Consider the following 24,056-nt stretch of genomic DNA (forward strand, 5'->3'; position numbering starts at 1 on the left):
TGTAATTAAGTTTTACGAAATATTTATTCTCTGAGGGGTAATAAATATAAAAAAGAAACAATTTAGCTGTTGTTAATTTTTATTAGACAAAAGTAGGTTGAATTATATAAATACACAATTTAATATACATAATAAAAATTATAACAATTGTTCACCTTCCTTCATCTCTTTTAAGTTCAACAGTTCCATTTGGCCGTGACCCTTTGTTTCCGCAGAAATGATCGTATCTAATGTTCTAAAGTGTCCCGGATCGATTAGACAAATCATAGTCACCGTTCCGCCTTCCCACTCTTCTGATTCGACGCTAGTCGTAAGATTGGCAATCTTCTCTCTGATCTTCCGGGCTTCTTTGCCAGATATTACAACTTTGACTCGCATCTGAGCTCTCTCCAAAGGCATTGAGGCTTTCAATAACGGAATGACGTCTAACGCATTTTGTTTTGCGTTACGATTTACCTTTACCGAAAAATGCACATCTTTCATGGCTTTCTCAATGATGGACACCGGGTAAGGACGTTTAGTCTCTGGATTGATACATTTATCAGCTACCGTTGTGGCTATATCTTTGAATAACGAATCTATTTGAGAGCTTCTCTCTTTTTCTGACACTTGCAGTTCTCCTTTTTCTAAAATCTCCTTGCAAATCTCTGTAGTGTCATCTTTGTTAAAATACTTTGTGAGATCTTCCTTCTTGGCTACTTGTCCCTTTGAAACATTCATGAATACAGTATGGGATTGTAGTACCTCATCGATATCTTTTTCCCTGAAAGTAAAAATACCGCAAGTCAAAAATTGAGGTTATGTATGTATTGAATTTACTTATTGCACAATGACTATGAATGTATTTAAAACAAATATTTTATCCAGTGTATGGCTTATTAGAGTTTTCTGATTGACTTTTGTATTAAATATCTGAAAATTTAATATGAAAATCATACACTTTGTTTCTCCATGATATAACTTTGTTTTTGTAGCACGCTATTTCGAAACGCTTTCCTCCTTTCTTTAGTCGCACAATGGCGACGTTTGTCAAGCGGATTTGGTTCGTCGGCGTAAATATTTTAGCCATTTTCGCAAATTAAATCGGTAATTAAGTGACTAAATGCGCAATCACAAGCATGGTTCAGTTGTTGACAGATAAAACTTTATTTTTAAATTTAGGCCATAATACCGTTTTATATCTTATACTAAAAAAATATTATTAAAACAAGATACAACTTTAAAGAAAATATTTAATATTTAAATACAATATTATAAATTGTCAATTAAACAGGAAAATTTTCTGTTTGGCTTACTTAAATTGAAATATAACAATATTAAGATTTAATCTAAATTTATGTTGTACTTTTTTAATATCCTGTCATTTTTTCATCAGATCTTTGATGTATGTGCTGCTTCTGAAAATCATAACGCAAGCGACATTGATATCAGCTGAATTGAAAGTCACATTTTGCCATTGGGCAAAATGCTAAATATAAAATTGCAACAAAAAATAAAATCAATCTATGTCATCAAAATTCTTCAACCGGATTAAGAATTTGCAGTATTTGCAGGGTCGGATAGAAAATATTATTATTGGAATCACATTTGAAGTTTATATATACATTTTTATAATAATTATTTTGGCAATAATCTCGGTATTTCTAGACAGTTTTTAGAAAATTAAGAAAAAAAGATTGGTGGTTTAGTAACTGTTAATATATTTTCTAGAGACCCATCAACCAGAAAAAATGGAGACGTGTCACATTGTGACCCATTAGTCGTAGTTTTGAGACCTCTGATCTAGATTTAGACTGTCAACAGCAACCAAGAACACGTTAATTCCGAAAATATCTAACAAAAAAGTACCATTAAGCGTTGTGCCATTTTAAGCCTGCTAAAATAATAATATATTCATTAATGTAAAATATTTGCCTTTTTATCATAAATGCTATTTTATAATTACGTTAGATTTTATAAATGTTAGATTTCCATAGCATATAATTCAGAATGATGGAAGTTTGATGACGGGAGGTGACGGGTGGCCATTAAGACACAGATTGAGCCGCTGCAGTAGTATTTTATTGAAAGTATGTTACATGTTATTACAAGTGAACGGGGCGCGGGGCCCGCACTGGTGTGCAAGCCCGCCAGAGTCGCCACGAGAATAAATATGTCAATTACAAGTTTTGGCATTAATAAAACCTAAATATATAAATGGGTCCCCTACAGTAACAAAATTCATTATTAATATATTTTCACCCAAAAGAGAAGCTAGCCAATTACATTACGAATAATAAATTATTTAAAGTACTTGTTAAGAATATCGACGCAACGCTCAGAGACCATTGGTTAATAATCCTCTGCTTCAGTTAAGCGTAAAGCGACCATTAACGTTTTAAAATTAAAAACCAAGATTTTATTCCCCAAACATCGGTTAAATTTTTTAATTAACTGTTGATCAGTGTCGTCGTGTGTTATTCAATATTATTTAGTGTATTTGCAATCATATGAACATTGAAAGACAAAATTAAATTTCAAGTATTTGTTACCAGGCATAATTCAAACAGATACTTTTATTTAATAATTTTCTAAATACTATGTATAAATACAAATATTATTTACTCATTTATATATAATTGATTAGCTTTGATATATATTATTATTACAATAGAATACAATAAAATTAACATATGTAACAATAATTATAAAAACTATAATTAATACACAATCATATTCGACTAGTGTCTGTTCAAAAGTCAAAGGTTTACAGCAACTGACTTCTCAGAGAAAATTATCGAGACCTTCTGTCAGATAGTTCCGACTGAGTTGTGATATAGTGTACGCGTGTACATTGCGCTCGCAAATTAATTTCAAGTACGTATTTAACATTTTTTTCGAAGTTCTAAAATTCCTTGACTGTGGATTGTATTTGTTTTAACGTTTCATTCGCGCACATAAAAAAGGTTGATAATTACATTCCAGAGCTCGCACGTGGCTCCATTTTGATTTTGAAATGTCACTCTTTCAAAATCAAAATGGCAGCACAATATTAACTCAAATATAGTAACTTCGCCTTCGCATTCTATGCATGATTTAATCTTGATCAACTTATTATCTCAATGAACGATGTCTGTATGTATGATTGGATGATGACTCTTAATAAATAACTGCATTTGTTTTGCAGAGGTCGCACAATCAACTTCACGAGTTGCACTGTGCAGTTCTAATTTATTCATAACTTGCGGCAATGTGCCATGATCGTGATATTTATTATGCTGTTTTCTTAGAATAATTAGGTTCAACAACATTTGTTGCGTAAGGAGATAAGAAAAGAATTTGCCGTGATTTACAAATTTTAGTTTAACTTCGCGCTGTAAACAGTGATTTCGGTTATCTTTTTATATGATATTAATGTTGACTATAATTTAGATTACAATCTGAAATCAATGTGTAACCATGTCACAATAATTACTAGTGTTTTATTGCCCAATAAAATCATTATAATAATCTATTTATCTACATTTTATGGAAACACTGGTAATATATAATATTTAAAAATAAAAACAATAACATATATATTGTCCTAATTAGAGACTGATAAAAACTTTCTTTTTCATTTTTGGTTGAAACTGAAACTGAACTGAATATCGTGTTTCAAGTTTTATCCAAAATTAAAAATTAAACAGAAATTTTAATGAATACATTACAAATATAAAATAATCTTTATAAACGTTAAATTTACAAATATATTGCAATATTAAAAAGTCGGCTTGAAAAAAGAGTGTCACAACACAAAATTAGGATAATAATAATAAGTTGACCAGATGCCCTCCTTTGTTCTCCTTGAATTCCGAAATGACCTTTTTTTGGCTACCGCAGCAATTTATCTTTTGTGAACAAAAATTTTCAACTTGGTCTTTTTATTTTTAGTGTCCTTATTTTCAAAATCTGGTCACCTTAATACAAATAATATAAGAATAAATAATAGGAAGCAACAACTGAACTGAATTGGAAAGCATTTTAGCTATATTGAGAATTTATGATTCTGTACTGCCATTTTTACCCATTATTTAACTTTTAAGTGATCCAAAGGCTTGACATTAATAGCAGCAGTGGGTTTCGTACTGCAAGTTAGATAGCGGAATAGCTGTTTGATGTACAGTTTTATTGCACAAATATAAATTATATCATTAACCAATTAAATTATTACCAGGCCACTGAGTCGGTTGCTCTTTTCACTCTCCTCAAGTGTCTGATTCTGTTATATGTTTTTTTTAGTAGCTTGGAGGAACAGGAGAAAAGGCTTATTCAGACAACCCTTCTAATTAAGTAAAAATGTATCTTCCGGGTGACCATTTATAAGGGAAACTGTGGTCATTTCCCGATATTGACAAAAGAGTTGAACTTCAAATTCTTGGGTGTTCCAAATATAATGATTTTCTCTTGTATTTCTTTAGTAATAAAATACACAATTCTATTGTTGCTTTCTATTGTTTATAGAAATAATGTTTATAGAATAACTGGTGTTAATTCACAGGAATAAGTAAGCGGTATAGGAAAATGGATTTTTGATGCTGTATTAGTTTTAAGCAATAGAAAGATGCTTTGTTTGATTCAACAGTTTTCTCATTTTCCACATCTAGGAGCAGACAGATTATTAATAAAATACATCTGAAGCCAAAGCGAAATAACTAATTTGGCTTGACATACAATAAGAGTTTTTCATGCCTGATTTAGATATTTAGTAATGCTTTAATATGTTTAAATGCATTTCTCAGTCATGTGTTAGTGTTAATTATGCATCGTTGTTTATTACATGTTTATGTCTCAATCTTCATGTAGGTCATGTTTGTATATAATTCACAATTAAACGATCATCAATTGATTTCAGATAATCAAAATGGAAGCGCTAGCAGTGGCCTTAGAAGATTACAAAGAATTGGTGGGACTTGCTGCCCTTGTCACAACAGTCGGCCAATTCTTCTCACCAGCCTTTTTATGTAACGATATACGAAAACAGGGAAACACCGAAAACTTCCCATATATGCCTTTCGTCGGCGGTGCCGTGATGTATACATCAACTCCATATATATACTAATCTATTTCATATATATATTATAATACTGTAATTTATGATGCAGCGGTATCTTGAATCTCCAGTTCGGACTGATGATCAGAGACGACATCATGATCAAGGTCAGCTTTGCCGGTATTTTCCTCAACATCCTCTACATGATGTGGTATTACTCTTATTCAAAGAGCAAAGGATCTGTTTGGCTTCAAACTGGTCTCGGTGGCGCTTTCGTTTCTGCTATAATCGGTTATACTATTATGGAAGAACCGTCAGTTGCTGAAAATAGACTCGGAATGATCGTCACGTTTTTGATGTTCGCCTTAATAGCATCGCCATTATTTGGACTCGTATGTATTATGATAAAAAAACATTTTTATTATATAAGAAGTGTTGCATTTATATCTTTTTTTTCATAGAGGGAAATTTTGAGAACAAAAAACACAGCTGGAATGCCTTTCCCAATCATATCGTCTGGTACGGTAGTGTCGTTCTTGTGGTTGCTGCACGGAATCATATTAAGGAACGATTTCATCATTGTGAGTATTTGGTTTATTATAGCTTTAGAAAATAATCGAGAAAACGATCACTGGTGTCATAAAAACAAGTTAACTGCATAAAATGATCAATCATGTGAGCAAATGCTGGGGTTTACTAGGTTGCTATTATTTGTGTGAGCGTAATATAACTTTCCTTGGGACATGTCCACATTTGAGGTAACGTACTATAATAATTTTAAAGTAAAACTTATCTGGTTTTATTTTATATGATCTTAGATCTTACATTGTAAAATTATGTGTTATATGTTTATGAATATAACTCATAATTTGAATTTGTATTTATTTTTCAGTTATTGCTTATTTTTTAAAGGTAAATATATCAGGAAACTATATTAAATTTCTTAAATTTATATCATTTCAGTGCCAAAACATTGTATTCTTCCTGCTGGGCGTCATTCAACTCACATTGATGGCAATCTATCCTGCCAAACCTATAAAGAAGGAGAAGAAGTCCAAGAAGACAAATTAATCGATGAAACAAATTAAATAACTATTTTAAAGAAAATAATGAAATTATAAAACATATTTTTTAGATAATAATATGTATAAATTTAATTGAAAGTCCATCGCGATCTAATATGTTACTTCAATGCGTCACGATGGTCAAAAATAATACATAGTATATATATAATATATAAAGAAAAAAGTGAAAAAAATCATGAATTATTAAAATGAAATGATTGTATAATATTTGACGCCCACGTCACAAACGACTGTGATAAGTTTATACGCATAATATGTTATGTACATATGTATATTAAATACATATTTTTGTACTCGTTATTGTTTGATCGATTTCTAAAATAATTTTTGATGTAGTTTTATACACATGTAACACTAAAATATTAAAGAATATTAACATTCCCACGTTAATTTATTGAATTATTGACTCTAAAATACTTATTGTGCTGTTTATATACAATATAAATTATTCCCACATTTATGTATAATACACAAATACTTTCACTTTACACATATTTATCTTACAATACTTTTTGATATTAACCTTTAGAAGTTCAAATGCATGTTTGTCATGCCCAAAATGGTTTTACCATTGCCCAATATATTTTCTGAAGCCTTTTTGAATGATTTGATTATAAAATTTCCAGTATTTGATTTGCCATCACAGTGGGAACGCTCGTTACCGAGACGGCGACGACACGATTTTATTGCTTTTGACGTGGATTTTTGACTTCTGAGAAGAGATAATTTGGTTTTTTCGTTATCCTATTGGTCAAAATTCGGTTTAAATATGCTTCATTCGATTCTCAATTATTGTAAGTTAAGTCGTAATATTGTTTTAAAAAGCCTTAATATGAACACTAAATAACCAAGCGTTTCCACTGCCACAGCGACGGCACGATTTTATTGCTTTTAATGTGGATTCTAAACAGAGACTGAACTTGAACTAGGTCAGAAAAATGCATGTCATTTAATGAAAAATACTATGAATCTATAATATGAAGTCGAAATATCATGAAAACGATCCCTTACTGGTCAACTTATGCTCCCATGGAAAAAGTTGAAACGACGTTCCTGTATTTGTCATTTAGAACCTGCGTGATAATTGACAGCTGTCTGATTTACGGTGCTGCCAACATATGAAATCACCCTGTCAATTCTACACGATTATATTACTTGCTTATAATTCACTAGTAAGGGGCCTATTTATTTCATTTTTATTATGACCAAAATTTGACGGCTCTGGTAACCCTGGCGTGACTGACACATTCTCTTGGCGACCTCGGCGGGCTCGCAAGGTTGGTGCGGGCCCCGCGCACTGTTCACTGAACATAATATATTTTAACATGTAACTTCAATAATATGCAATAAAATAGTACTGCAGCGGCTCAATCTGTGTCTAATTGCCACTCGTGATCAAACACTTTTCCAAAAATTATATTTAACTAGTACAGTTAGGTCTAACACAAGTAATAATTTTTTTTATAGTATTTTCATCAAAGAACAAAAAAATCTTTATGATGTGGGCTAAGCATAGCTTATTAAATAGGTGCTATTACCATATAGCAAATTCCTATATTATGTAAAATAAACTGGTGAAAGAAAAACAAAGGAGATGTTTAAAAACGTAATTTAAAATCATATATTCCTATGAAAGATTGCTTTGAGAAATATCATATGATGTACAAATATTACCAAACATCAAGTACATATTGTATATAAATATGTAATAATTGTAATGTACATACATAAATATATTTAGTCGTTAATATATCAAAGTAATAAAAAAACAATAATAAATTCCGTGCGTTTAAAAATATGTTGAGAGCCATTGGTGTTGTGTAAATTACAATGGTGAACAATTAACTAAATACTATTTACAAGGATAGAGCGAAACATTATTTCTTTGCATTTTTCAGGTAGTGGTTCCAACATCTTGAACGGGTACAGGGCTTACCCTAATAATATGCAAGAAGCTTAATTTTTGTGTTTACATAAATTGGACCGCAGTAGATTCAATAAGAAAAAATTATTGTCCGGAAAAGGTTAAAAACGTATAAAATTGAAAAAATATTTTTGATAGAATCATTTATTTATTATCAACAAATATACACATTTATACATTAATAAATAAATAATTATATTATGTACATATACATAGATAGATAGAGAAAATATTTTCGTTGAAAAAAATTAAAACACAATAAGAAAATTAATTTTCTTTCTGACAATCTATTTTTATGAATTTTGTTAAAACTTATGTATTTCAATAAATATAGTTTTTTAATGAAATTGATAAGATAAACTATGCAAAACATATTCTTATAATTTTTATCTTGGTCTTTACAAAAATATATGTATATGTACTTAAAAATGGCATCAAGTAAGTCACACAAAAAATACAAGTCAGTATAACTGACCAATCAAATTTTAGCCTAAACATTGTATCATATATTGAAATTTGAGAATCACTCTAAAATATTCTATTATCCTAACATCCAGACGATAGTATTAAAAAAGTATTCATCTCAAGGCCGAAATCGTTATATATACTAATAAAATATGTATCAATCGTTCGTAACAAATGTAGCACCAAAGAAGACTTCTAATACTATGTAATGGAGATCTTGCAATGAAACACATGTTCATTACATAAATATTATCATTAATAACATTTGCGTAAACATAACTAGCTTAAATTAACGAATGAAAGCTGATACCTAAATTCATTATTTTTCTAAAAAATATATAGTCTTGTCAATATAATACATGTTACATATACAGTGAAAGACCGCTAAATTTCATTCATACTATCTTATAAGTTTGTGTTATAAATTCAACGACTAGTAAATTTAAATAATATTATAAAATTTATAAATAAGGCAGATCTACTTGAAATTCACCGATTCCTTTTGCTGCATATTCAAGAATGACAATAAAACACTACAAATACAATTTTCTGAAAATTATTTCCAAAACAATGTATTAAAACGTTTTAATGTTAATAATTTTGTAAAGTTTTAAAAATTAATTACGATCTTACACCTCAACCTTTTATTAAAACTAACTTAATTATGGTAAATAAAAATAATGGCAAATGTCTTAAATCAGTTCCTTATCTGCATCTATAAAGATTATATTATAAAATACTTGAAAAAATAAAATCTATTTAATAGAAAAGCAGAATTATTGGTATAGAAATGCAATTATATAAATAATGTATCTTTTCACATTGATTGCTTATGTTATTTGACTTAATTTGGCATAAGCGGCATTCGGTGGTCCAGAGGGATAAAATAAAAATAACGATAGTTGAAATGCTGCTAGTAACGCACCGATAGCGTTTGGTACCTGAAAGAATTGATTAATTAATATGATGTTGACGAAGTGGGATGTTTTATGATAAAATTACCTGCATGAATGGATCGTCTATTATAATACCATATATGTACCAAAGAGCTGATACAATCAATGACATAAGTATGATGGGAAATGGTAAGGTTTCAGTACTCCTAACTCGAATCACGTGAAGGAGCATTGTGAGTGGCGCTGCGATGAATAATAATGTTACGGTGCAGCTCAAGAAACCTAAAATAAATACATACATGATTAATAATTGCTATATACACCGTCTGTCCCAAATCCGCGAGGACTAACTCCGGTTCTAGAAGCGTCATCTCTTTAGTTGTAAATAAAGCAAGGATTGTATGCGAATTCTTGGCCAATAAAGGCATCATAGTGCTCGGTCACCCTCCGTATTTACCTGATTTGGCTCCTTGTGACTTCTGATAATTAAAAATAAAGTTAGTCCATTCTCGGTCCAAATGGGTTGGACCGAGGCCTTAAAAGCACTTCTGGAAAATTTCAACAAAAAATGTTTCGAAATTTTTTATGATCGTCTTCAGTGCTGTATTGACTCAGAAGGCGTGTATTTGGAATAAATTAATATAATATTGTGTATTAACAAACATCTTCTATTTGTTTTTTGACTAGTCTTCGCGGATTAGGAACAGACGGTGTAAATTGAATATTCGACAAAATTCTTGTTCTATAACATCTAAGGTTACATATTTATTATTTATTTATTGTAAATCATCCATTGCAACATGACAGGTGTTAGCCCAATATATTACAACATTGTAAACACGATCAACAACTATTAAAGAGTGAAACGCCAGATTGAAATCAAAGTCTGTAAATCAGTGACATCTATTTTATTAGGTAATTATGAACTATTATTACAGCTTACAATCAATCAATAGATGTCACTATGCACGAATTTAATTTAATTATTCATCACAATATTCAGTCATGAGATCAGGAAAATCTAAGAAAACCTAATGTGATTCGATCGGAATTATAATTATATAATAATTATTAATTCAAATCTCCCAGACACAACAGTAATTGAAAAACAATAGGGTCTATCAGTGTTGTCAGCCTAATTTCGGAACAATGGGTTTCAGATATATACACTATACCTTGATTTACACGGTTTCGCTTTAACCTGACATGAACTCCTAATGATATAAAAGGCTATTTATCTAAAACTGTTATACTCACCGATTCGTTCAAGTGCCACATTATGGTTGGGTTCATATGCGCTATATCCATATATGGCAGCAATTAAGAGAATCGTGCCTAACGTTTGATAGGTTATAGTGGTCTTTTTCATGGCATAGCGATAATATATTACGACGTAAGCAAATTGTAAAGTACAACCTATTGTATTAACAAGAATGATTGTGCTATCGCCTTTTAAGACTCCATATCTAAGCCACAAGGAACATCTATAAAGATATCAAATAAGTTAATAAATTATACAGGTATCTGAATTATTATTATTTATTATTATACATACGATAATAATCCGCAAACAAATGGGAAACCTGACGTTTCTCCTGTCGTGAGATTTTTGATATATTTTCGACATACTAGACTGAAAAAAATAATGTTAATGTTTATTTAAAAAGAGCTGCAATGCTGATAACAACGTGGTGATTACTCGGTGCTTAAACTAGTTTTTTTTTATCAAGTGAGGAAGTCACGGTATTCAAGCTTGATAAAAGTGTAATTAATTTCATGTTCATTTGAATATATTTCAAATTTAAATATTGTAATATTTTTATATATGTGCATAATTAGTTGAAATAGTATAAAGATAAAATATCATTATATGTAAGTTCACCGTTTAAATACCAATTAATATTACATATGTGCAATATACAAGTATTTATGGTTACTATTTGATTGGTTATTAGCGAAATAAACATCATTTTTAATAGTTATCAAAATTAATAAAATCCTAATAAAATATTTATAGTTTTCTAAATTAAAATAGAGATATATTTACGATCCAGCAAGAAACTGTGCGACAGTTGTAATGACAGCGGCGGTGGCGACGGGGCCCCGCCACGAAGACAATTGGGCGATTTCCGCCATATGTCAGTCGTCAGCCGGCAAACGTCAACATGACAGTTGTGAGTACAAAGTGGTTGTGTTGCCAGTGCGAAAGAGTACGGACATTTTCAAGGCTTTGCATTTTTGTAAAATATATATTTTTTAAATAACTGCAAAGTAAAATTGCTTATGCTATTACTTCTGAAAAATCGTATAAATTAAAAAAGAGGAAAGAACCCTGAAATTTGTAAATAATAAAAAAAACACCAAGATGTTTTTTAGTTTAAAATAGGGAATTCGGTTGTTCCAAATATTATGTGTAAACTATAACCTTCATCTCTATATTGCATGTATAGCGAAGGTCCATTAAGAAATAGACGATGTTAACATTCAACCAATGCAATGTATCTAAAAATGTGTCATAGTTTTTTAATCTCCCAATTTTCCCATTGCAGTTTATTCTCACCCAAAAAACCTGTTTTTACCGGGAAATAAACCTGGATGTATTCCGAATTTTAGCATTTATTGCAAAATGCTAAAAACACCTGTCTCTTATCATCCATGCATAAACAAGCTAATTACTTTAACTCATAAATTAAAAATATCATTGAAAGTCAATAATATTTTTATTTTATTTGTAATTTACCTTTAAATATTATTAAAAGCAACTAACTCGACCGAAGCATAAAACATATTGCATACGGCAGGCGCAAATCCAGAGGGTAATGGTAGAAAACTTACTATAGTTTTTTTAATTCAGATATATTTTATAAAATGCTTACAATACATGCACATTTTATTTTATACATTTTAAATTGTTCCCCAAATAGCTATAAAAAATGTCGTCCGGAACTATAAGATAATTTGTGGGATAATGGGAACCAATTGCAAGTCAGTGCAGTTACTGACATATGCAGATGCTATTGAGAATATAGGCCTTCACAAATTTCCAGATGTGGAGGCATTTCAGAAATTTTAATACGTTTCCTGGTATATGGGTGTGAGACGTGAACTTAACGGCTGCAGGCTTTCGAGCTATTGATCCCGAAGAAACTTTCCAGGATGGAACATGTACATATATAATGTGAACGTGTAAAGTGATTGCCATTTTATAAACCTGAGGATAAGATAAGCGCAGGTAGATCGCTACTGCGTTGATGGACGGAATACAAAAATATTTCTGAATGTTTGGCATCGGTTTGGTTAAGTATAGAGTGGGTGGAGATTAATTTTGGACTATGTAAGGACCCCCTGGGCTATAGCGTTATGATGCTAATTATTGGAGAGCATATCTGATTGCAAAATACGTTATTACTCGGTTTTTGACTACAACACGCGAAAGTGTAGTATTAACAATTGGTAATTAATTGCAGTGTACAGGAAAAATTATTGAGTATATATTTGGTTCAATGTTTGTTTTATTTAATGTTATTTATTGCGCTACTCACTGGTACCTCTTATGGCGTTGTCAAGTTAAACAATTCAATAATCACACTGCTACCACGTTTCACACTTTATTATAATCTATGTAAAACTGTCTATTCATTATTCATATTAGACTTGATGGTAAGTAAGATTACAACAACTAATTGCATTGTGCATTCATTATCAATTAATCGTGAACTGCAGTCGTGTCATTTAGTGCCAGAAATAACTCTCAGTAGAAGTAAGTTTCTGATTAAGTTAGTTTACATAACGGGGTTATTGCCTTGATAATTGTACGTCTTATATAACAATTGTTTGAAACAATGATACAACACTATTGCACATTTTTACCTTATCTGTCAAGATTAGAACTCTGATGTAGATAAGATCGAATGAAAAATGAGAAATAATCATCATTACACAAATATTTTTCAAGTAGGAGTACCATTACGCTTTTACTGGTGAACGCGTAAACATATATTATATTTAATAGATTTTAGTTATTTATAGTTGATTGTGTGTTTCTATACGATTATTGATAATTTATTATTTATTTTAGATAAAGTAAAATGGAAGCAGTAGCTGTTGCATTACAAGACTACAAAGAGATCATTGGAAATGTTGCATTTTCATTGTCTCTTATGCAACTATTCATGCCGGTGTTTGTATGTAACACTATACGAAAACAAGGAAACACTGAAAATGTTTCTTGTATAACTTTTCTAGCTGGTGGTGTAATGTATAAAACATATATAAACAATAATGTACTATATTATAATAACTAATCAACACTATGCATATAATATTTTTCAGGGGTATCTTAAATCTTAAATTTGCATTCATTATCCAAAATTCTGTTATGATACGGGTAAACTGTGCTAACTTATGCCTGAATTCTTGCTATTTGAGCTGGTACTATGCATATTCAGAGAACAAACGTAAAGTTCGATTGCAGATTGCATTTGTCGCTGCTTTTGTTTCGTTGATACTTGGTTATATTATTCTAATAGTCGAACCATCAGCCGCTAAAGACCGACTAGGAATGATCGTCTCTGTAATTTTATTTGTGTTGCTTTCGAGTCCACTGCTAAAGCTTGTATGTATTATATACATAACATTTGATTTATATGATAATTATTATATTTATTATTATTCTTTAGAAAACTATTATTAGAACAAAGAGTACAATTGGAATGCCTTTCTCAGTGATATTCGGTGGTATGATGGTTACATTTATGTGGACTCTATATGCAATCACATTAAGAAATTCTTATGTTATTGTAAGTATTTATATTTTTGACGTCCATAACCAATATTAGATATGTGAGGACAATAAGACAGTTATCATATTTAATTTATTATTAATTTATTTCAGTTCCAATATGGATTTTGCTTTGTTATGTGTGCTTTCCAAGTTATTTTGATGCTCATATATCCTCCTAAGCCCGTCGAAGCGAAAAAGGACACAGAAGCTAGGAAACTAAATTGAAATACAAGCACAATAAAATATAGTATATTCTTATTACATTCAAGCACTTGATTACAAATAAATAGAGTATTATTATTTGACTAAGAAATATATGTGATATAAAAGACAATCCATAGGAAGCTATAAGTCGAATTATAGTGGTCGTTTTTTTAATATTTCGATTTCATTAAGATTCATAGTATTTTATTAAATGTCATGCATTTTTCTGGCCAAATTCAAGGGGGTCCCATATTAGAATCAACGTCTTAAGCAATAAAATCATGCCGTTGCCGTCACAGTGAAAACGCTCGGTTATTAAGGATTCACAAAAAAAATTATAACAATATTACGACTTACAATAAGTGAGAATCTAATGAAGTATATCTAAACCGAATTTTGACCAATAGGAGAGTGTAAAAAGCAATTATTTCTTCTCAAAAGTAAAAAATTCACGTCAAAACAATAAAATCGTGTTGGCGCCGTCGCAGTGGGAACGCTTGGCAACGAGTTTGAATGTACTTTGACCGATACTCTCATATCAGTCCGTAGTAATATTGGTAAGAATAGCTGTCATATTTTTAAATCAAAGTGTGATATCAAAAGAAAGACTATGGAATAATATGCAAAATGAGAACCTGCCTCCCCCCCCCCCCCCACAGATGACGTCTCTGTTCAGCATATGACCACAGAGAAGCATTAATTCGAATTGTAAATTAATGGCAAGTCAGTAGTAATAAATGGAATTCTGGGGAAACAGTCATTTACAAATTGTTGTTTCAACCATGTGCGTTTAATGACTTCACAACTGACTGCACTCCGTTGCACAATTATAGTGAATATGAGGCTACAAAACATAAAGGTTAGTATTCGATCCCAATTCATGTGAATTTAAGAGCTATTTTTGTCAATTGAGTGAAAGGAAAATTCTGAAACTTGCACCAACTCTTGAATCGAGAAATATATTTTGTCGACTTTTACATTACAATTTATAGAGCTGCAACAGCCGAGAAAAGTTTGAATCTTATTACTTATTTTGCAGATTTTATTATCAATGTGTCATGATGGACAAAATATGTTATTCAAAATATAAAAACCACCGATGACTCCGAATCAGTTTCAATAATAGTTATTTTTATTCATTGGTGTAAAAGGATTGCGAGTCCGCGACAATAGATTCATTTATAGACGGCCACTCCAGAGAATTACTCACGCTTCATTAAGGCATACCTGTTTGGTCTAAATAAGTCTTTCTCAAATTTGTCCAACTTGCTCGGAGTGAACGTATAAAAGCGTTGACTCTTACTAATTTCGAAAGGCATCGACATCTGCTCTTCTGCATTCAACACTGTCGCCCAATACTATCTGACATACATCTGTATTAAGTCACAACACTTTGACTAGTATTAATATGAATGGGAAACAATGCAAAGCAACCGATACAAAACTGTCAAACTTATTACCTAATTTTTTTAGATAATAATTAAAAAAATTTTATCATAAAAAGAATAAATACAAACATAAACAACTAAGTTTTAAATTCTTTTATTTTACGTACGACAACAAGATAAGAATAATATAATTTGAGCTAATTATAAAAATAATCTTACATTCTACCACATATAACAAGGAATACAATAACACGGTAAATTGGGTGTCCGTTACTTTATGTGTGAGCGAGCCAAAGGGAGGACATTTCACAGCACGCACCTGATTGGTACGTACGTATTGCAAAAAATTGTATAAGTATTTTCTAGTCCCCCAACTACACATACTCAAATTACCGTGTAATGAATAATATAAGTACAGTAGAAAGTATAATATGAACAGGAAACAATACGGAACAACCGTTACAAAACTGTCAAACATTTTTTATGAATTTTTTTTAGATAATAATTAGAAATATCACGTTCTTATTTTATTTAAAAAAAATGTTAACCAGCCGTCTGTCTAATTTATAATATACTTTTATTGATTGAATGTTTTTATCATAAAAATAATAAGCCTAAGGGAAACAAACAAGCAACTAAGATGTAAATATTTTTATTTCACATATGGCAACACGATAAGAAGTATATAATTTGAGATAATTATAATATAAATCTTATATTTTACCACATATAACAAGGAATACAGTAGACCCCCCAATAACACGGTAAATTAGGTGCCCGTTACTTTGTGTGAGCGAGCCAAAGGGAGGATAACTCACAACACGCTCCTGATTTGTACGTACGTATTGCAAAAAATTGTATGAGTATTTTCTAATCCCCCAACTAGCATGTTCCCAATTTACCGTGTCTACTGTATTTATATTATTCTTAAAATCTGAAACAATACATCAAAACACACTACTGAGGAATAATTTCAGCTAATTATACTATAAATCTAACATTTTACGACAGGGGTAGGGAACTTGCGGCCTTAAAGCCGCATGTGGCTTTTTGACTGACTGAAAATTAATACACAATTTCATAATTCAATATATTTCATTTGATCAAAGAATTATACGCAAGCTTTTGGAAAAAGAGCGTAATCAACCCATGATATGTTCGACAGTCGAAATAACTCATGTATGCTTTCTTGCTTCTCAGCAACTTACTGCTGCGAATCCCCATTTTCATACTTAACGCAAAGAAAGACACAATTACGATCACAGATAACTGACACATTTAGAAGATTAACTGAAACTGCGGACGTCTATGCTTGAACCAAATATTCAAATGCTTTTCAACAGAAAACAGTCACGTAGTTTCTTGTAGATACACAGCTGGATGACTGAGAGGGAGTTTCAAAAATAGAGATAAAAATAAGAATAAATTGGGTTGGATTAAAAATATTCCATACATAAAATTAATATGTAATAAAATATGATTTCTTAAAAGTGTATACCATCCCTGTGATTTTCAGTATTCTGTTTTTTTAACAATAAATATCAATTTATAATTTTGTGATTTTTTATTAATAATTTTTGAATCAGATAAATGAATGGGCTTTCAGAAATAGAGGTTCCCAGCACCTGTTTTACGACATATAACACGGAATACTTATATTATTCTTATAATCCTACAATTTATAATAACACATAACCGACAGGAAGCCAAATAATTCACAAAAAACAGAAGCCGATATTTTGGCATTGACTTTTTTAACAACTTTATTATTTTAAATAGTTGTAAGGTATTTGAAGATGAAAAATAAAAATCGTATATAATAAAAGTTATATGAAACCCGTCGGAAAGGTATTAATAAAAATAATCACACTAGCGATACGATATAACATCGAACATATATTTTATATTATTCAAAAATAGATTACAAATTATAACGTTCAATACAAAACTATTTTTAAGTTTAATGAGAGCAACAGGAAAAATGTGGCTCTTTAGTACCACTGGTTTATATAATCATTTGTAATAACTTCTATATTTTATTGGTACAACAAAATTATCAGTTTATTATTCCAAAGAATTATAACTTTTACTTTATTAAATATAAAAGTAAATGCAAACAGTACATGCAAATATAATATAACTATTTCATATTAAAATAAATTACAGAATTTTCAGTGAGGAGATAAAGCGTTTCATTTGTTGCGCAAATACCCAATATTTCATCTTCGTTATCCAAAGTGATCACTTGCTGCCGTCCAATTTTAACCGTTTTGATTTCGGTCTCAACATTTCTTTGCCTCAGATTTATAGCTTGGCTCCCTTGATGATAAATGAAGAGGTGTCTGTTCGGTTCACAAACCACGTAGTATTCCAAATCTGGAGAACAAGCAGTAAATTTCTTTTGTTCTTTCGACGACTGAATATAGCCGAAAGCTTTGAGTGTTGCTTCGTGTTTCAGTTCCCATTTTTCGTCGCCTTCTTCAGCTTTGTATGGTTGAAATATACATGCGTCAGTGTCATATCTCAAAGCGAGAGCAATTACTTCATCACGATGAATTTGGACCTGCAACACTATTTGGTTGCTGCTTAAAGACACTTTATGTGTGATTTCAGAATCAATATTATAGTATCTCACTGAAAAAAGAATAGTATTTTATTAAATCTCACGCATTTATATAAAAGTATCTTTTTATGTATTTCATAGAAAAGATTAATAAACTACATATATGGCTTTATATCATTTGTAATATCTTCTGAGTGTGGTAAAAGTGTATTGAAATATATGAATAATGAAAAATCATGCTATTTACATTCTTAGTTGTATCTAATTAAAGTAAAAACATTTTAATGCTTGAGAAACTATTTATTGCAGTAGATTTATTGCTTTATTTGCGAGAAAAAGCATGATTTGGATGATCACTTTACTGACAAATATTGGGTTGCATCTTATTCAGCAACATATTAAATGCACAAGCTCATTGCATAATATACAAACTGATATATTAGAAAAAGAGTTTGTATAAGTCCTTCAAATTTTATTATTGATGTAAGAAATAGTTTTGAAACCATAGAACAAGATATATGGAATATTATTGTGATCAAATTTTTAGCACTAGCAAGAATGTTTTTTTTCAATAGACCACTAACTTGAACATATCTAGCAAAAACCCAAGAATCAGTAAGGATCATGACATATCTAGAAACAGTACTCAATGTCTCGCGCATTAATTGTGTATTGTGTCAAAGCGACCGCAATGGTTTCGTTTTTAAAGGCCCACCTGAAGAGATACTCTTACTTCATTAAATTTATCAAAATAAACATTTTCTCACATTCATCCAAGTTTCGTCCAAAGAAACATAAAAGTCTTACTCATATCATCACTCGACTCTAACCCTATTTGTCACAGTCACACAGTCAGTTTGGGAGTTATCCATTTCATCATTATTCATAATTGAGAAAGAGATGGCAAGTTTGGGTTTACGCCCCCTACTATTAGCTCTAAGGGCCCATACGCACTGTCGGCTAGCCGCCCGGCGACTGTACTTTATATGGTTTTAAATGGGTGCATACGCACGCAGGCGCGATCCTGCGCAGAGGTGATGCACAGGCGACTTGCCTGTCGCGGCAACCTATAAAAGCATGGGTTTAAATGAGTGCATTCGCACGAGGAGCGACTTTCGAGGCGACTTATACATCATTCACAAAAAATAGCTTCGACACAGAAACGCTCATCGTAGAAATTGAATCCCGAATCGTTTACAATAATTTTATATGAATATTGATAACGAAAAAAAAATATTGTGAAATAATATGTATAATTATTTTATATTATTTCTTGCTTCTCAATTTAAATTAATTTTTTTAACATAATACAGATACATTTATAATTGCATTTGGGAAACAAAAAGCGTTTCATACAGGGAAATTCAATATTATATTGAAAATAAAATAATATTTTTTTCTCTTTAAAATTAATATTGCAATTTCTTCGCGAATGTACTACCCGACCTCGAGTCGCTCGGCTTAGCCGCCTAGCCTAGCTACCTGCGTTTTTGAGCCGGCGGTCCCTAGTCGCCGGCGGCTAGCCGACAGTGCGTATGGGCCCTTTAGCACACGATACGGATATACGTTTGATATACTTATCATGTCTCCGGTTTATATTTTGAACAAATTTATAGAAATTAAAACCATTATTATATCTTCTATATTTATCAATCAATCAATCAGTATTGTGTGCTTTAGAGCTAATAGTAGGGGCGTAAACTCAAACACGCAGTCTCTTTCTCAATTATGAAACGGTTACCTCTCGAGCTGACTGTGTTAACGCAAATAGAGTATAGTTTGCAAATATTCATTTATTCTAACTGATTATTCCAGACATAGAATATTCCGAACTAAAATTATTTTTAAAATTATATAAAAAAAAATTACGTAAACATTTCTATTGTTCAACATCTGAGTTCAATGTGCAATTTTAATCAAATTAATAGTAAAAGAGTACAATGTGAAGTGAAAATAACACCAAGAATTACTGATCATTTTATTGTAAATATTTATATAGAAAAACATAATGCAATTATTGTAAAAAAAATAATTTGGTAATTAAAAAAATAGATTTTAACAAATTATGAATAGAATTACAAAAATATGACTGGAATGTAGATAACATGGATGTTAATATGATAAGGAACAATATTTATAAGAATATCGATTCAACTCAAAACCGTGGATAAATGATGATGCTTTAACCCATTAACGCCCACCGTACACGCTTGTGTACACCTGTTCGAAGGGTGATTTAGTGTTTTCTTTCTATAATTTTCATGGAAGCAATTACTTATTTCGAAACTATATAGTAGTAGTGAACTACAATTTTTTTTTGCAATAATGCATAAATAAATGTCATTGGTTTATTATCGTAATAAGGATTTGAAACATAATTATTTAGGTAAGATGTTTCTATCGTTTTTTATTATAAATAATAAAATATTTTGACTTGTTTTTTATTATTATGTATATTTAGACTACTATAGCGTGAGATACTATTAGTATGATAATATTTTTCAATTACCGTATGCTAAAATATATATTATATCTTATTTCGCTGTACACATGCGTGTACAATGGGCATCTGAGTGTCAACCAATTGCACAATTTCAGGCGATGATAATAATGAATCCTGATACACTGTCTATCATATATTTGAACGATAAAATGTTCAAAGTGAGACTGTTGTGCGATCTCATTCAAAGAAACCCGTGCCAGTGGGGAGTTTTTCATGAAAATTTGTCTGTGGATGAGTCCATGATTAAATACTTTGGCCGTCATTCAGTAAAACAATTTATAATGGGAAAACCTGTACAGTTCGGTTATTGGAATTAGGCTGTAACAAGTTCAGACGGCTACTGCTACGCATTTGATGTTTATTGTGGTAAGTCTACAGAAGCTTTTGCTGATCCTCTCGGCGCGAGAGTCGTAAAATCTCTGCTGGCAAAGATACCGATTGCCCCAAATGCTACAATGGGAACCAATTTTGACAGTATAGAGCCTCTGGGAAAAGTGAAAAAATGGTGCAAGGTTCAAAAGCAAAAACTGTTGATAAATTACAACAGAAAAATGGGTGGCATCTACCAAATGGATCAGTCCACCAGTCTTTACCGGGTGCATATAAGAGGAAAAAATTGTTGGTGGGCAATCTTTACTTACTTACTGGATATGGCCATTTCTAATACTTTAATTATTTGAATGTTTTACTTTGCAATATTGGACAGGTGACTTATATGGATCAATTACTGTTCAGACGGACGATTGCTCGAAGGTACATACGAGGGACAAAAACGAAAAGTCATCCGACATCATCAACAATACTTGGATTAGAGTGAAAAAACAACGGGCACAACCACGAGGTCGCTGGCGTTGTACTCTGTACGAAAACGTTATTTACTCTTAAACCGTCCACTCACAGCTGTGTACATCCCTTTATTTTCTAAGTTATATGCATTTATCTAAAATTTTCTTTGCTCAGTATGTCGTAATAAATAAGAATAAAAAAATATTTCATATATAGTTTTCTTTTGGGCGTTAATTGGTTCAAGAGAAAAGAAATATGATTCATATAAAATATTTGAAATAATACAAACAAAATGAGTAGAATATAAAGTTTTGAATGAAAAATGGAAAACATATCAATAATATAGAACTATGATAGTCAAGTATCTAGATGAAATAAAAAATGACCCGAATAAGACGTGGAAAAGAATAAAAAAAATGAATTAATCCTACTCAGAGAAATATCATATTATAAAATATTGAGATTAATGGAAATACATATAAAGATCATCATATGATGAATACATACAACATTGAGAGAGCAAAATAAATAAAGCACTCTCCGGAGGAGCAATAGCTGATAATTTAAACGTTGCTATTATTAATAATAATTAAAGGATTTTATTATTTCAAAAAACATTGTGTGAACAACAATCGGGATTCAAAGAAATTCCACTGAGAGTGTGTATTACAAGTAGTGATAAATGATTGATTGTTGGTTAGTATCGGAGCATTCTTAAAGAAATATAGTAATATATAAGTAATGGATGAAAATGTTGTATGAAGGTGTCAATTTGTATAATAATAAAAATATTTGATTGATATATTAGTGAATTATTGTTACAAAATAAAAGGATACTCACTCAAACAAGATTCATTCTCATAATTAAAATCACACTCCTCCAATTGTTCACTGTTGAATAAGGAAATTCCGTTTGACGTTATATCAGTTTCAGTGCATAAATGAGCCAATCTTTTGTGTACTTCGGCCACAAGCTCTGGATCCATAATCTGCTCACCGTCCGGATCTCCGTTCAACAAAAAGGTGTTCCACATTGTTCCTTCCACCCGTTTCTTTAAATAAATTTCATATTTTCCTTCATCGTCGACGCTCCAAGTAGTCGCATCGTTTACGACCTGTCTGAACATATCTCCTATTAATAAGTAGTTTTCCTCGCACTTGACTAGAATTTGATCGCCTTTGGTTATCACTTCCAATTTATCACGGGTTATACCCGGGGCGACGCGAAACGTTAATGTGATACATTCTTTAGTCTGTATCCAGCAGTACGTACACATATTGGGGTCTATCGTTTCTATTTTTTTTTTTGTGTACAATTTTTCGCATTCGTCGTTGGGGACCAGACGGATCGGATGGTCGGCGGCTACGAATATAGACGTGCAATCGTCTTCGATAGAGCAGTAGTGAATAGCGGCCGGACATTGCAGTTTGCGGATCTTTCGAAAGGTCCATTTGTCACGGCTCAGAGTGATAGTTACCCATTCGATGATGCTTTTAGAACGAGTTTCAGTCGATTCTATGGAATACAAGATACAGTGTATTTGATCGGTTTCCAACACGTGCGAGACGTCTAAGATTGTGAAACATTTTTCACCCAACGGTTCAGCTTCGGCTACTAGTTCGAATTCTCTGAAATTCCTGCGGTTTGCGGTGTATAATAAGACTAATCGTCCCGTACCCGTAGAGAGTAATCCGAAACCCGTCGCTGTGAACTTTAGCGTAGGTGGGAATTCTCCCGTAGATTTGAAGCTGCTTAACGGTTTCAAAGAGCAAAATAGGCTGTCTTCTTTACTCAGATTCACGGTCCATATTGAGCAGTCGTCGGCTATGTAGTACATGAATCTCGAAGCTCTGTCCGCTTCGAGGGCGTTGTGCAAGGTGTACAATCTGGCGTGGAGTAGAGAATGGTGGTCGGGGTTGGGCTTAGCCTTCGCGGGGGCGCTCAGCAGTTTTATTCGGTTCAGCTTACACGGCGAGTTTCCTAATTTGTAGCCTTCGAAAGAGGCATCGAGCAAACGCCGGTCCACTTCCAGGTCGAAGCAGTGCATCTCGGTGCCGTCCATCTTGATAATGTTGCCAGTGACCGAATAATTTTGACATTTAGCCGACGACATATTTTAATCAGTCTTAACCTAACTAAAATTACAAATAAAAATATTTTTACATTACCTTCGTCTTAAGACTTTAATTATGAAACATAACACATGTTATCAGCGAAACTAAATATACTACTATACAGTTCTTTCAACTTATCCCTTAACAACTCATTCTTGTCCCTCAATATACTAGTAAGAAAACCACTTTTTGTAATAGACATTCTCTTTTATTATTGATTATGCTCTGCAAAATAATATATATATTTATTTATCATAACAAAATGTTGATATCATACCTACATTATACGGATGTTCCGCGCTTTCATTACACTCTATTGAACATATTTGAAAT

At 31.5% G+C, this 24,056-nt stretch overlaps 5 protein-coding genes across 9 annotated transcripts; 2 read left to right on the forward strand and 3 right to left on the reverse strand.

Annotated features, from left to right (window-relative positions):
• Positions 1-61: 61 nt before the first annotated feature.
• Positions 62-1,135, reverse strand: Sbds (SBDS ribosome maturation factor). The gene is made up of 2 exons (XM_088190557.1): positions 939-1,135; positions 62-763 (listed from the first exon to the last, which is right to left on the reverse strand). Exons 1-2 carry the CDS (start codon positions 1,067-1,069, stop codon positions 139-141), a joined length of 756 nt encoding a protein of 251 aa, XP_088046683.1. The 5' UTR covers positions 1,070-1,135; the 3' UTR covers positions 62-138.
• Positions 1,136-2,640: 1,505 nt separating this feature from the next.
• LOC148233242 (sugar transporter SWEET1-like) lies at positions 2,641-6,118 on the forward strand. The gene is made up of 5 exons (XM_088190607.1): positions 2,641-2,856; positions 4,874-5,052; positions 5,124-5,403; positions 5,473-5,592; positions 5,975-6,118. Exons 2-5 carry the CDS (start codon positions 4,883-4,885, stop codon positions 6,080-6,082), a joined length of 678 nt encoding a protein of 225 aa, XP_088046733.1. The 5' UTR covers positions 2,641-2,856; positions 4,874-4,882; the 3' UTR covers positions 6,083-6,118.
• Positions 6,119-8,148: 2,030 nt separating this feature from the next.
• Positions 8,149-11,584, reverse strand: slv (sugar transporter SWEET1). The gene is made up of 5 exons (XM_088189630.1): positions 11,429-11,584; positions 10,937-11,014; positions 10,639-10,865; positions 9,488-9,663; positions 8,149-9,426 (listed from the first exon to the last, which is right to left on the reverse strand). The coding sequence occupies exons 1-5, from the start codon at positions 11,515-11,517 to the stop codon at positions 9,316-9,318; spliced, it is 681 nt and encodes a 226-aa protein (XP_088045756.1). The 5' UTR covers positions 11,518-11,584; the 3' UTR covers positions 8,149-9,315.
• On the forward strand, positions 10,883-17,413 carry LOC148233244 (uncharacterized). Of its 5 annotated transcripts, none has more exons than XM_088189627.1 (5): positions 10,883-10,901; positions 13,460-13,639; positions 13,714-13,996; positions 14,061-14,180; positions 14,276-17,413. In XM_088189627.1, exons 2-5 carry the CDS (start codon positions 13,470-13,472, stop codon positions 14,387-14,389), a joined length of 687 nt encoding a protein of 228 aa, XP_088045753.1. In that variant the 5' UTR covers positions 10,883-10,901; positions 13,460-13,469; the 3' UTR covers positions 14,390-17,413. The 5 variants fall into 5 exon arrangements, with proteins under 5 accessions (XP_088045753.1, XP_088045754.1, XP_088045752.1 ...); XM_088189628.1 differs by lacking the exon at positions 10,883-10,901 and adding an exon at positions 12,164-13,141; XM_088189626.1 differs by lacking the exon at positions 10,883-10,901 and adding an exon at positions 13,121-13,361.
• Positions 17,414-17,632: 219 nt separating this feature from the next.
• Positions 17,633-23,725, reverse strand: LOC148233245 (nudC domain-containing protein 1). The gene is made up of 2 exons (XM_088189624.1): positions 22,450-23,725; positions 17,633-18,390 (listed from the first exon to the last, which is right to left on the reverse strand). Exons 1-2 carry the CDS (start codon positions 23,720-23,722, stop codon positions 17,897-17,899), a joined length of 1,767 nt encoding a protein of 588 aa, XP_088045750.1. The 5' UTR covers positions 23,723-23,725; the 3' UTR covers positions 17,633-17,896.
• Positions 23,726-24,056: the final 331 nt, after the last annotated feature.

Source organism: Plectrocnemia conspersa, unplaced genomic scaffold (assembly GCF_051122295.1).
Source record: "Plectrocnemia conspersa isolate PC_06_02 unplaced genomic scaffold, ASM5112229v1 ptg000008l, whole genome shotgun sequence".
NCBI lineage: Eukaryota > Metazoa > Arthropoda > Insecta > Trichoptera > Polycentropodidae > Plectrocnemia > Plectrocnemia conspersa.